Source organism: Engraulis encrasicolus, chromosome 15 (assembly GCF_034702125.1).
Source record: "Engraulis encrasicolus isolate BLACKSEA-1 chromosome 15, IST_EnEncr_1.0, whole genome shotgun sequence".
Classification (NCBI taxonomy): Eukaryota; Metazoa; Chordata; class Actinopteri; order Clupeiformes; family Engraulidae; genus Engraulis; species Engraulis encrasicolus.
Window position 1 is genome coordinate 23,011,753 of NC_085871.1, and position 15,000 is coordinate 23,026,752.

Here is a 15,000-nt window from a genome sequence, read left to right on the forward strand (position 1 = left end):
TATTAGATGTAAGATGGATTTGAAGAAGGCTTCTTGGTAGAATATCTAAGTCAGATGTAGAGGAGCTTTGTACCGTTCTATTAAGAATGTCCACATCAACTAAATGAATATTTCTCATGAGGGTAAGATGTAACTTCACCGTAGCAAGTTGGTCCGAATCATGGGCCGATTGCACCTGTGTGAGTATGTTTGTATGTATTTTTTCAATCTTTCCTTTGAAAAAGGATGCGAACTCATTGCATTTGCTGACTGAGAGGAACTCAGAGGGCATTTGATTTGGGGGCCTTGCTAGCTTTTCCACGGTGCCAAACAGGATGCATGCATTATAAATATTTCTGTTAATTATGTCAGAGAAAAAAGATTGTCTAGCTTTAGAAATTTATTGGTTGTATTTCGAGAGTGTGTGTTTATAGATTTGGTAGTGGACTTCAAGTTTGGATTTACGCCACTGTCTTTCAGCCCTCTTACATTCTTGCTTTAGCAATTTAACAGTGGGATTAATTTTCCAAGGTGCTTTTTGATGTCCCATTAAACACTGCACAAAGGATACTGTTCATTTTTTTCTCTTTATTTTTTGGAGCGAACAACATGTTTCGCCCAGTGCGTCTTCAGGTTTCAGCGAACCTTGGCGAAATGTTCGCTCCAACACACAAGGCGAAATGTTTGCTCAAAAAAAAAAGAGAAAAAAAAGAACAGTATCCAGTGTGCGGTGTTTAATGAACTTTGCAGTAGCAGTGTGTTAAGGTGACCCACTTTACAAATGTGTAGAGTGATTTGTATTGATTGAATTGACCTTGTCTATGAGTCAGCAAGTAGCTTGCAACTGATCCTGTGAGGATTGTGTTTCCCTTCAACTTAAGGGTGAGATTTTGTCTTCAACACATAACCCATCGGACGGAAACTATACCATCAAAACATGTCAGTTAAAAGACAAAACTTTTCCATGTCTGAAGTTTAACACAACAATGAAGTTGTCTGAAATACATGGACAAGAACACATGACTGGTGGTTATTGAGATTGGGATTTTACGTAAATGCGATGAGAGAGAATAGAGTTCTCAATGTGACTCATAAACAGCAAGTATACATATGTATACTATATGATAGGCTATTTGGAAGTGTGTGTGTGTGTGTGTGTGTGTGTGTGTGTGTGTGTGTGTGTGTGTGTGTGTGTGTGTGTGTGTGTGTGTGTGTGTGTGTGTGTGTGTGTGTGTGTGTGTGCATGCACACAGGGGCGGTTTTAGGAAATCTGAGGCCCTGGGCAAGAAACAATTTTGAGGCCCCCTTTAAATAATTAATTAATAATCGATAATGTATGGCAGTGGCCTAACAACGGAACCCATAAGCAAGATTATCTAGGTGGGCCCCATATTCAATCAATATTTATATAGCACATTATCATACACAACTGTCATTCAGTGTGCTAAAGAGTAGGCTAAAGAAAGAGAAGAGAGAAAAATATATTGATAGATAGTAGATAACTATCACCAAAGGCAGATGAAAACAAAGCTGTTTTTAATTTCTTTTGAAATCATACTGTTGGGGCAGGTCTTATTTGGACATCTAGCTGGCCCCAGCAGGCAGCATAATGACTATGCCATTTCACCCTATCTGGATTTGACCCTAGACACTACCAGAGAAGACCTAAGGCATCTAAGGATGATATTGCTCTAGCACATCCACAATAGCCTATATTTAGAGCCCAAGGCATTTAGTGACTTAAAGACTCGACTGCTTTAAACTCAATTCTCAAAACAAAACAAAAAAACCCTCACTGGTAGCCAGTGAACTGACCAAATACTGTGTTTTGCTATTTAGAATTCTAGCAGCAACATGTGGATAAGTTTCACCTGCCTGAGTGACTTTTGGGGGATGCCTGTAAGGGCAGCCTATTACAATAGCCAACTCTGCAGGTAATAAAGGCAGAGATTAATTTCTCCCTAAGGTGACAAATGATTTAGTTATGCTGTTGATGTGAGCATTCAGCCTGCAACACGTGAGAAATAGCCAGGACAGACCCACACTCGTTCCATACATGGGCAAAAAAGATAGAATGAGACAATTTGCGGTAGAGGGTTGATTACAAAAGAAAACTTGAAAAACAAATGGTGATGCGCCTCTTGAACGAAAACATAGCTCACAGCACAACACACCGATGAAAACACATTCAGGAGTCGACACACCACCGTGCACCATAACGCACACTGCACTCTTGAGCCAGTGAACACCCGATACAGAGGAAACGGTGACTGAAGTAGAAACTATTGTGTTTCAGAAACCGAAATTAGGCATCAAATGAGAAATAACAGGCACCTTGCGCCAACTGCGCGTGCACACATCTGTTGAATAGTTAACAAATCCCTCTCTAGTTCTAACTAATAACTATATCACTCACAACTCTGAAGTGACCCAGCTTGCTTCGTGACGTGATATAACAGCTAGACTACAATAGCCAAACTTCCGTCATGCTAACCAGAAATAAATGCAGCAAACCGGCATGGAGCCGACATTAGAGCTATCAACTTTTGTCTAGTTACACCGAATGACAACAATGCGTGAAGTATGACATGATACGGTATCAAAATTTTGCTGCGGCGGACATAATGATTGAAAGGAATAAACCCCTACCGTGCCTTCTTTGTAGCTTCTGTACAACATATCTTCTGAATATCCATTATGTTCATGCTAGCACTGGCGATTGAAGTGACTTGGTCATTTTACAATCCTGTCTTTGAAGTAGAGGAGCCCGGAGCACAAAGTAACGCAGGGCAATTTGTAACACGGACTTTTTATCAAGATGCACAAATCGTGTTCTGCCTACTTCCATAAACAAGAAGGCATGGTACAACATAGGCAAACGACTGAGTTTTCACTGACAACCATGACTTAATGTGGCTTATTATCAAGAAAGGACAAGCTCCCACGCCTCAGTGCCGAATCAGCTCTCTGGGGCAGGCTGACATTCGAAATAACGGTAGAACGGCGCTCTCTCCACTACCGGTATAATGTATCCCACAATTCAAGGCCGCAATACAAAAATAATTCAAAGAAAATCCACATAAATATCGTTCTTTTATGGTCTTCATTTCTATTTGAAACATTTATTTGTATAATTCTACCACCCATGTGACCTACAGTTGCTAAAAGTAGCCTACTATTAATTTTCTTGTGGCATAATGTTGAGTTCAAATTTAAGTCCCACCGTCGTGCTGAAGTGTGCCACTGGTTATATATATACGTTGCTTTTGTCATTAAAAAAGGTATAACATAAGTCGCGCGAGAACCTTCAACTTGTATTGAGTGGTATCTTGTAAATCGCGCAGGAACCGCTACTTTGCACTAGGGGGCCCCGTGCTGCGATTTAGGGCCCCGAGTGCCTGAACAATCATCCCACGCGAAGTTGACATGAGGGACGACGGGGCCCCTGGAAGTTCAGGGCCCCGGGCAATTGCCCGACCTTGCCCAGTGGTAAAACCGCCCCTGCATGCACGTGTGTGTGTGTACTATATGATAGGCTATTTGAAATACAAAATGACTGTGAAAACATTTTCCCCCAAGGTGACAACTAACAGTCCTATCAATTACCTGTGTGTGTGTGTGTGTGTGTGTGTGTGTGTGTGTGTGTGTGTGTGTGTGTGTGTGTGTGTGTGTGTGTGTGTGTGTGTGTGTGTGTGTGTGTGTGTGTGCATGCACGTGTGTGTGTGTATACTATATGATAGGCTATTTGAAATACAAAATGACTGCGAAAACATTTTCCCCATAGGTGACAACTAACAGTCCAATCAATTACCTGTGTGTGTGTGTGTGTGTGTGTGTGTGTGTGTGTGTGTGTGTGTGTGTGTGTGTGTGTGTGTGTGTGTGTGTGTGTGTGTGTGTGTGTGTATGTGCCTGTGTGTCTTTGTTTCTATGTGTATGTGCAAGCGTATGTGTATAACCACTGTAAGTGTGAGTGTGTACAGTGTGTGTATATTTTGCGAGGGATCATTACAGAGGGAAATACTTTCTTGTTATTGCCCATCTAAATCTCTTGAACTGTTTTATTCCCCTTCACTGTGTGAGATAGCCTTTGCGATCTGCAAGAAATATGGACTAATATTACATTCTAGCCTGGCATTTTTTCATATTTTTATGCTTGAATTATGGCACCATTGTGCAGAGAGGGATGTTAAGCCACAGAACATAAGCACCGATAGCACCGTGAAGTAAACCATCAGGAGAAAAAACTATTATTTTGAATGTTCGACCTGTGGGTCTAATGCCAGACAGAGAGTGTCAGTTCTGAAAAAAAGAAAAAAAAAAAGGAAAATGATTTAAATGAAATAAGAGATGGATGTAAACCATCAGGAGGAAAAAATATTATTTTTAATGTTCGACCTGTGGGTCTAATGCCAGAGATTAGAGTGTCAGTTCTGGAAAAAATGAAAAGAAAAATGATTTAAATGGAATAAGAGATGGGAGAGATTATGCTATTAATCTCTCCCATGCTTCCTCCCTTAATCTGTTTCTGGTCCACGAGAGAGCCCTTTGAAGACGCCTCAGTGCAGATTCCCAAAGGATTAAGGACTTACATTCCTCCCAGAGGGAGCACACCTTTGGTAGCCAAAAAAACATACCACACACTACACTGGCACGCCACATCTACATGAACACGGCCTGTAGTCAGTGTTGCCAGATTGGGCGGTTACCCACCCAATTGGGCTACTTGGGATGGCCGTCTGCGAGTAAAAACGGGAAAATGGCCATTTGGCGTTTTTTCCTGCAGTTTTGTGCCCATAGAAATCAATGCAATTTTTAAAATTAGGGCGGAATTTAGCGCATTTTGGCGGGCTTTGATCAGACACCTCTGGCAACACTGCCTGTTGTCTGAACTCGAACAAGGCCCACAGTCAATATAAACACACCATTTTTTTTTCATTTCACTTCATAGTTAAGGCGGCCAAGTTGACAACAAATTTGGTATCCAAAAAACCTATCACACACTACACTTGCACGCCACATCTATACGAACACAACCTGTTAGTCTGTACTACTCGAACAAGGCCCACAGTCAATACAAACAGACCAGTTTTTTGCACAGCACTTTAAAGTTAAGGCGGCCAAGTTGACAACAAATTTGGTAGCCAAAAAACATACCACACACTGGCACGCCACATCTCCACGGACACGACCTGTAGTCTGTACTCGACTCCTCAGCCCACAGTCAATATAAACACACAAGTTTTTTTGCACAGCACTTTATAGCCGGTCAAATTGACAACAAATATCTCCTGAATAAAGAGACCTAAAGTAATGTTGTTTGTAAAGATACAAACAAAAAATGCATAGCCTAAGCTCATTATTTTTGGGAGTCGGCTTTCAAAAAAGCATAGCACATACTGGCAGACATGTATTTGAACAGGACCTGTGCCCTGTACAAAAAAACCCAAGTCAATTAAAATACACCCTCCTTCCCCTGTCATGACACTTATTGCTGTTGTCAGGCAGAAACATTGTAACAATTTTTGTCATAAAATCTGTACTATTCACTTATGAGTTCTACAAACTATTTCAAACCAACGTTGATTATGCAGTGTTTATAGTATATTTCAAAATGCATAGTTGACGGGGAAAATAGTTAGTGAGCTGTGCAATAAAAAGCTGTGGCTTCAACTTATACAGTCCAATACTATATGTGTGTACCAAAAGTGTGGTGAAGGTAGAGATGGCGTCCGCGCCTTATCTTACTTGGGAGGTTTCGCTTGGTGCGTAATTCCAAAACCATGATGCAGTGGGAAGAAAAAGGAGTCGCACACAGGAGCTTGATGCTATCAGTGAAACAGTATTAGAAGCCGAAAATAAAAGAGAAGCCAAAGTGGGTTACAAACGTTTCGGGTCTAGCCCTTCATCAGTGTTTCCAAATGGGAACACAAGCTCCTGTGTGCGACTCCTTTTTCTTCCCACTCTACCAAATGTGTAACGTGTTCCTGTGTGTCAGCTGGTCCACCAACATCAGGTCTCCCAACACACCACCACCAATGAGATGTTTGAAGGAATTTCACTAATAAGGAGAGACCGGCCCAGTCACACCCCTACACATCTGGTGGTAACCATGGCAACGTCCTAACAAGGACGCATGTGTCCGACTTTAACACACATACACACCCATACACATCTGGTATCTACGGCAACAGCCCGTCATGTTACCGTACATGTGCTCTTTTAACGCAGCTCTCCAATGCGTTTTGAAGCCGGCTCAGGTTACCCGTGGCTGCAGACAGAGATATGCACTACATCATACAGTAGTAGGCTACTACTGTCAGGGCTGGACTGGCCACCTGGCAGAGTGGCCATTTCCCGGCGGGCCCCGCACCTTGTGGCCTATTTTCAGAAATGTAAAAAATACATATTTTTTAATATATATATATTTTAACATTTCTGAAAATAGGGGCTGTAGGTGCGGGGCCCACCAGGGAGTCAGCTCTGCGTCGCTAATTATGAGGGGCCCGCTTAACCCAAAAGTGCCCGGGCCCCTATTTCTCCCCCAGTCCAGCCCTGACTGCTCTGGATGAGAAAGCTGTGGCAGGTGGTCATCTGTACTGAATCTCTCCACGCGCTAACAGGCAAAACATTGAGCTGTCAGGATTCAGGGCAATATGCCGTCGCTATGTGTATGTGGTGGTGAGTGGCCTGTCTGCACTCTTTGACCAATTGCTGGGGTTAACTTGGAAAGGCTCCAACAACCCTTCAGTATGGCCAGGAGCAGTGGAGACTGTAGTGTATTGTGTTGTTTAAGGGCCTCAGTGTTCAGAGAACAGCTTTTTACTGTGGTCTTGAGATATTTTGTGTCAGTCTCTAGGCTCTAGGAAGTGTGTGTGTGTGTGTGTGTGTGTGTGTGTGTGTGTGTGTGTGTGTGTGTGTGTGTGTGTGTGTGTGTGTGTGTGTGTGTGTGTGTGTGTGTGTGTGTGTGTGTGTGTGTGTGTGTGTGTGTGTGTGTGTGTGTGTGAATAGTGTGTGGCTTACCAAGTGTAGGGTCATACTCCCAGATGAAGCGTTTTGTCAGGAACCTCACCACCAGTGCTGCAGAGAGAGAGAGAGAGAGAGAGAGAGAGAGAGAGAGAGAGAGAGAGAGAGAGAGAGAGAGAGAGAGAGAGAGAGAGAGAGAGAGAGATGAGGGGGTATAAAAAAGAGAAAAGTGTGAGACAGGCGTGGGACAGGACTTGTATTAAGAAATAGGACTCGTTCCAAGAGTGAAAACAGAAAAACACACGATAATAAACGGTGTCAAAAAGCCCTTGAACTGTAAACACAAGCGAGGCATGAAACAGAAACACTGCAAAGTGCAATCTGGGCTGTAATTAAGACAAAGAAAGCTGCCTTCGGGCGGCGTAAAATAATCATTCCCGCTCCAAAATACTCCAGACGCCACTGAACACAAATATTACCTCTGCGCAGCAGCACTTAGCCCTCGAATGAAAACAATAAGGGCTCAATTGGCTCAACGTATACGCAATCAGGATCACACAAGAGCTGCAGAGGAGTTCATTACTCCGGTATAGTAATCTGGCCTGAGACGCAAGCATGTTTAATATATACATAACTATAAGCATGTTTGAGATACATAACTATAAGCATGTGTATATGATGGATATAATATGATCCAACAGTAGACTCAGACCTAGTAATCTGGTCTGAGACGCAAGCATGTTTAATATATATGTAACTTTAAACATGTTTATTCACTATGATGGATAATAGGGGTGCACGGTATAAGAAAAATATGCGATACACGATAACATGACTGTATACCACGATATTGCTATTACTCGCGATATTGAACATATACATACAGTATATTTTCCCCTCTCTACTTGCCATTCTACACTTTATCATGTATTGAACAACTGAGAGCAATGTTTAACTTCCACTATTATTGTTATTTGGAAGACACATGGCTAATATACTAGCCTAGAGATCTAGACGCCCCTAGCGACCGCAAATTGAATTTGCTCCCGGGGGCAGTCTAGCGGACCCCGGTCGTTTTGCGAGGCTGAAAGTTATCCGATGACAGGGCCAATCAAATCGCGAGGGGGGCCGGGCTACTTAGTAAACAGGAAACTTTCTAAGAAGAAGCATGGTGTCCGTCCGTGCTACGTACAGCACGAAAGTGTTCACTTAATTTAAAAAGCCTGGATGATAATACATTTCGTGTCTGACATGGATTGATGTAATAATACACCATGAACTTATCGGACACAAATAGATCACAACACATTACCATTTGATCATTCGATGTTTTAAACTAGCTCGGTAAGCTAAGTTGAGCATTTTACAGAACCAGATCACACGCTATTATCAGACCACTACTGTAGGTGTAGAATGAAATTGCTGCCCCAATTTCTAATAAGACACAATCACATGCCATTAAAAACGAGACATTTGGGAGCTTTGAAAGTCTTTGAGTAGCTTACTAAATAGATGGGAATTACATAGTCTACCAAGCTAGTGGCTAGCTAACCTGTCGTCAATAACAGCCTTGTGGTATTATATGCCTGCCCCAAATTCTAGTAAGATCCATGTCATTAAAAACGAGACATTTGGGAGCTTTGGAAGTCTGTAAGTCGCTTACTAAATAGATGGGAATGACACCTAGTCTACCGAGCTAGCGGCTAGCCAATCTGTCGTCAATTACACAGAGCTTGGTATCCGTGTATTAGTTATGGGTATACAGCTAGCTAGCTAACACCGAACATGCCATGTTGACAACAATCATAAATATAACCATTTAACAAGCCCAAAATGGCTCAACATTTCGCTGGTTGATCAAGGAGGGCCATGTGGTTGAAAACAAGGCATTTTTGAACTGTATAAGTGAAAACACGATTTATTAGGACACTTTTGTGGCTGTGGTCATCACACGCAGATTCCCTGATTGTCGCTCCCAACGCAGGACGCTCCCCGGCCGGCTGGGTATACAGCTAGCTAGCTAACACCGAACATGCCATGTTGACAACAATCATAAATATGACCATTTAACAAGCCCCAAATTGCTCAACATTTCGCTGGTTGATCAAGGAGGGCTGTGTGGTTGAAAACGAGGCATTTTTGAACTATGTAAGTGAAAACACGATTTATTGGGAAACTTGTTTGTGGCTGTGGTGATCACACGCATTCACTGCTATGACGCCTCGGAGTTGCCGCTTCACAAGACAGCTGTGACGTTACAAGTGTGTGGGGATTGGTTGTTTGCCATCCAATTGCGTGGCGCTGAGTGCTGAAGCAACCGTTTATCCCGCCCACACTGCTGCCCAGCCCTCCTAGACCCTGGTACAGCTTTTTGCTGTACGGCGTCTAGATTTCTAGGCTACTAATATACTGCATCGACTTAAAATGTCAACCTTTTTAATAGCTTTTTTTAAACATTTTCACCAAATTTGATGTCATTAAAAATTAAAAACTTGTTTTGAAGGTATCGCGATTTAACTTTTAACTTTTGCGATATGTGTATTGCAAGCCGTGATATCGCGATAATGCTACATTTTCAATAAATTGTGCAGCCCTAATGGATATGATATCCAACAGGAGACTCAGATCGGCATAGTACAGCAGGATGCAGTGCAGCACAGTTCAGTTCTGCACAGTACAACACAGTTAACTAAAGCACACGGTTGAGTTCTGCACAGAACAACACAGTTGACAAAAGCACACAGTTCAGTTCTGCACAGTGCAGCACAGTTAACTAAAGCACACTATTGAGTTCTGCACAGAACAACACAGTTGACTAAAGCACACAGTTCAGTTCTGCACAGTACAACACAGTTAACTAAAGCACACAGTTGAGTTCTGCACAGTACAACACAGTTGACAAAAGCACACAGTTCAGTTCTGCATAGTACAACACAGAACAGCACAGCATTGCAAAGAACATGGCACAGCTCAAAACAGCAAAATAACGCAGAGCACAATAATGCACTGAAAACTCTGCACAGGAAAGTTAATAATATGGGAGGCCTTCTGTTATTCTCATCTAATAGTTTAGGGACTGTGGGGAACTTGTTATCTTGTGATTCATAGCCTACATCAGAGCAGCCCGGGGGCAAACATCCGCCGTGGTCCACAGTGAGAACAAGGAGAAAACGTATTATTATTACGTCCAACTGGGAAACTCTAACTCCCATTGTCATTGTGACACAGCACTCCACAGCACACAAGTGCACACTGCACACAACAAAATTGCATTTATGCCTCACACGTGCAAGGGGGCAGCCCCCAATGGTGCCCGAGAGGCAGCAGTGCGACTTGACTTATCATGCAAAAAGTTTCATTGTAATGACCCCCAAAACATGCATGCATAATGATCGGTCCCATAACGCAGTGAAGCCATACATGCGTGGCCATCAGCACACCAAAACATTTGCTTAGGGGGTGCAGAGAGAGAGAGAGAGAGAGAGAGAGAGAGAGAGAGAGAGAGAGAGAGAGAGAGAGAGAGAGATGGAAGTTTGGGAACTGCTGACATAAGCCAACTAGGGAGGGGGGCAAGGAGAACTGGACACAACAAGAAACATGGTCGCCCTCCCCTGACCAGCCAACAACACCACATAGCTCAACACAGGGCAGGGCCAATTGGCATCGCATGCTTGGAGGACTACGGGGGAACTTGTTATGTTGTGATTGATACATCAGAGTGGCCTGCCCTGCAGGCAAACACGCAGGCCCAGAGACCCAGAAAGGTCTGCAGTGGAAAACAACAAGAAGACTGCAGCTAATAATAATGAAGATATGAAGTTCTCAGGGACAACCCAAACCAGGGAGGGAGCAAAGGAAACTGGATACAACAAGAAACATGGTCAATTGGCCTGTCCCACAGCACAGCATAGCACAGCTCAATAATGCACAATACAGTGCAGCGCAGTGCAATAACATCAAAGCTTTGCTCTTACTCGCATTGATACCTGAGGGACTCCAGAGTGAAAAGCAACAAGAATATTGGAGCTAATAATAATGAAGTTCTCGGGGACATAAGCCAACCAGGGAGGGAGCAAGGTGAACTGGACACCAAGAAACATATGGTCAATTGTTGTGTTGCCTGTTCCCAGCCCAGCACAACAGCACACAGCACAATAATACACAAACACAGCTCTGCACAGTGCAAGGAAGTGAAATAATCTGAAAGCTCCTCCCCACCCCCCCGCTCTGTTACTCTCATCAGATACTTGAGGGACAGGACTGCAGACGGCGGAAACTTGTTATGCTGTGATTGATACATCAGAGCCGCCTGGAGGAAAACAGTTGAGACTCGAAGATCAACAGAGAGGCTCCACAGAGAAAACAAGAGAGAAGATTGCGGTGGCTAATATTGGAGAAGATAGAAACAGGGCTGGACTGGGGCAGGAATAGGGCCCGGCCGGGCACTTTTGCCTTGAAGGGGCCCCTCATAATTATCGGTGCAGAACTGAACCCTGCACCCTTGTGGGCCCCTATTTTCAGAAATGTTTAAAAAAAATAAATAAAGTTTTTTTGAGAGAGGGAGAAAGAACTACACCACCAATGATTCTCAAACTGTGGGCCGGGGGCCCTGAAGGGATTCCAAGTGGGTCCTGAAATCTCTTTCTTAAAACGAAATAATATTTGATGCTGTGTTGCAGTTGACTATTCATTTTATTTCTATTGTTTACGGGGCCAGACGTGGTCCCCGAACATTTATGAAAACGTCAAGTAGACCCCAACTTTGAAAAGGTGGAGAACCACTGAACTAGACAAAAGACACATGAAATTTGGGATTGATATCGTGAGCTGAATGACAGAAGCATGGTCAACTCACAGATCTGTCTTCTATACAGATGTATTGGTCAACTAGCCAGAGAGAGAGAGAGAGAGAGAGAGAGAGAGAGAGAGAGAGAGAGAGAGAGAGAGAGAGAGAGAGAGAGAGAGATAGAGAGAGAGATGAATGACAGAGGCATGGTCAATTGGTTCGTCCATAAAATATAAACATCCTGTAGCACTGGCTCCCTTTATTTCAGACACTGACCTCTCCCACCACGAGGGCGACAAATATAGCGTCAGCGCTAGTTTTGGCCAGGCCATGGCTTTCAAGTGTTTGTGGCTTCTGATCAAGGGTATGGTAAGTTGTTAGGGCGTCATAGATAAGCGGTTAGGACGTCAGACTTGTAGCCCAAAGGTTGCCGGTTCGACTTCTGACCCGCCAGGGTGCTGGGGGGAGTAATTAACCAGTGCTCTTCCCCATCCTCCTCCATGACTTAGGTACCCTGAGCATGGTACTGTCCTGCCGCACTGCTCCCTTGGGGCGCCATTGGAGGCTGCCCCTTTGTACGGGTAAGGCATAAAATGCAATTTCATAGTTTGCAGTGTTCACTTGTGTGAGTGCTGTGTCACATTGACAATGGGAGTTGGGAGGAGTTCTGATTCACCTCAGGTGCTCTAGATCAGCCAATCAATTGGCCAGATTCTAAAAAATGGCGTCTTTTCCTACAATGGCGCTTGTGAATCCCCCATGGCAGAGCTATGCTGAACTAGGCCTCTTTCTCAATGGCCAGTGTTCTAGCCTTGCTAGGACGTGAAATGCCCAGTGATTTGATACTTCGCAGAGTTCACCAAAGAGTATCCAATCACTGGGTGTTTTACGTCCTAGCAAGGCCTACATCTGGCGAGAGCCAGGAAAATGCATGCCAGGACTTTCGGAACTTTCTCAGACTGGTTTGTTTGTCTCTAGGCAACACATTCCTGGGCTGGCCTATGGGATAGATCAGTGGTTCTCAACCTCTTTTGAACAAACGCCCCTTTGACCTCATCGCAAGCCTCCCAACGCCCCCTTGGCCTCATCATAAGCCCGACAACACCCCCCTTAGTGTTAAAAAAAATAAATGGACTAATGCCCCCCAATGGCAACTTAGCACCACCCCCTCTCAGCTGTATCCTTCTCAACGCACCCCTCCAACACACACCCCATAGGGCTCTCATACGTCCCCTGGGGGCTGTAACGCCCCCGTTGAGAAACACCAGGATAGAGAGACAGTTGACTGGATGGATGGCTGGATGGGGAGCTATCTGCAGTGCCGACACTATGATTAATCCTGTATATCACAGGCCAAATACTGCAAAGGCTTTCAATTTCAGCTGTCAGCGGTCTTCTATATTATATATATATATATATATTTATATATATATATATATATGTATATATACGTGTGTGTGTGTGTGTGTGTGTGAGAGAGAGAGAGAGAGAGAGAGAGAGAGAGAGAGAGAGAGAGAGAGAGAGAGAGAGAGAGAGAGAGAGAGCTATGTGTCATAGCAGTGTGCCAATGTCAATGTCACCGCAGTCTGTGTGTGTGTGTGTGCATGTCTGTCTGTGTGTGTGTGTGTGCATGTCTGTCTGTGTCTGTGTGTTCATGCGTGCATCTGTGAGTGTGAGTGTGTACAGTGTATGGCATGGGTGATATTAAACGGCTAGCTTTTTGGCATGGTCCTCAAGGGCAGGGTCCAGGAGTTCAGGAGCTGTGATATCTGTCCAATAAGGCTGGCGATGATGAATACTGTCAAGGAATAAACTAACACACACACACACACACACACACACACACACACACACACACACACACACACACACACACACACACACACACACACACACACACACACACACACACACACACACACACACACACACTCCCTCTGAGTTTGTACAGTAGAGCAGTGGTTCTTAACCTGGGGGTGTGCCAGAGATTTCAGGGGGTGCACGGAATTTTGTTTGTGTTGAGGTTGTGACCAAAATTCTGCTTGCAAACATTATAATTAGGCCAAATTAAGACCAAATTAAAAGATTATTACAATAAAAAAGTCCCAATTTTATGTCATCAAGGTATTGCTTAGTGTCTAAAGCAAAAATCATTGTAATTAATCTGTTAAATATTTTTTTTAGTGTGTATACGCGTGTGGAAGTTTATGTTGTGGATGCACGGCTTGTCTTCGGCACAGGTAAGGGGGTGAAAAAAAGGTTAACACTGCAGTAGGGGATGCTGAGGAAGGCCTTCTAGATTTAGTGGGGAGGATCGAGCGGTGCAGACTCAGAGCCAGTAGATAATTCCCTGTCATGTGTCATTGGTCTCTCACAAGTCAATCTGAATGACTTCAAGCTGCTGAGCTGGAAAGATCAATGTCATCTTCCTCCAGTCTCCAGTCTGGCACCCATCTGAAGTGGAGTTTGTGTTGCGATGAGGACAGAACATTTTGACTTGTGACTTACTGCACTAATGCTTGAGCTGGTACGTTCCCGGGGTAGACTTTATGACACACACTTGATGAGAGAATGGCAGTGTGTGTGTGTGTGTGTGTGTGTGTGTGTGTGTGTGTGTGTGTGTGTGTGTGTGTGTGTGTGTGTGTGTGTGTGTGTGTGTGTGTGTGTGTGTGTGTGTGTGTGTGTGTGTGTGTGTGTGTGTGTGTAGGACTGGGTACCGAAATTCAATTCTTTGATGGAACCGAATTAAAAGCTAAGGTTCTACTTGGAATCGAAACGTGCCTTGTCTGTCGGTTCCACGTTTCGGTTCCTGAAGTCTGACTGTCAGAGCCATCAAATGTGTGTTTAAGCACGCGGCCATTTCAGCCAATCACAAGTGTCACAAACTGACCACGCTCCTCCTCTTCCCGTTTCGCACCTCATTTAAACGATTGATAAGACAGCTGATATTCAACCAGCTGATTGTACTATTGAGAAACAAAAACATGCCGTCGAAAGCGTGGCTATATTTCAGGAAAGTAGATAAGGAAGGAGCGCGCTGCAATATCTGTGATAAACTAATAGGCTATCATCAGGCTATCATGCAAGAATGGCAATACATCCAACCTGTTCAAACACCTGCTCTTGCATTCGAATTGCGTGCGGAGTTGCAGCATCTTTACAACGGCACCGTCAACCTCAACCATGACCTCGACTCTTCAGGAAGATGTCTCTGACTCCTTGGAAACATGTTTTTCCATGAAAAGAGCTAACTTAGAAAGAACTGGTCTTGT

The 15,000-nt window shown here is 43.9% G+C and overlaps 1 protein-coding gene across 1 annotated transcript in view; it reads right to left on the reverse strand.

Annotated features, from left to right (window-relative positions):
* The window catches only part of rerg (RAS-like, estrogen-regulated, growth inhibitor), a 123,265-nt gene that overhangs the window by 22,538 nt on the left and 85,727 nt on the right, over positions 1-15,000 (reverse strand). Inside the window, exon 3 of the mRNA XM_063217947.1 lies at positions 7,000-7,056. Coding sequence (XP_063074017.1) covers positions 7,000-7,056 — 57 coding nt within the window. The remainder of the gene's footprint in view (positions 1-6,999; positions 7,057-15,000) is intronic.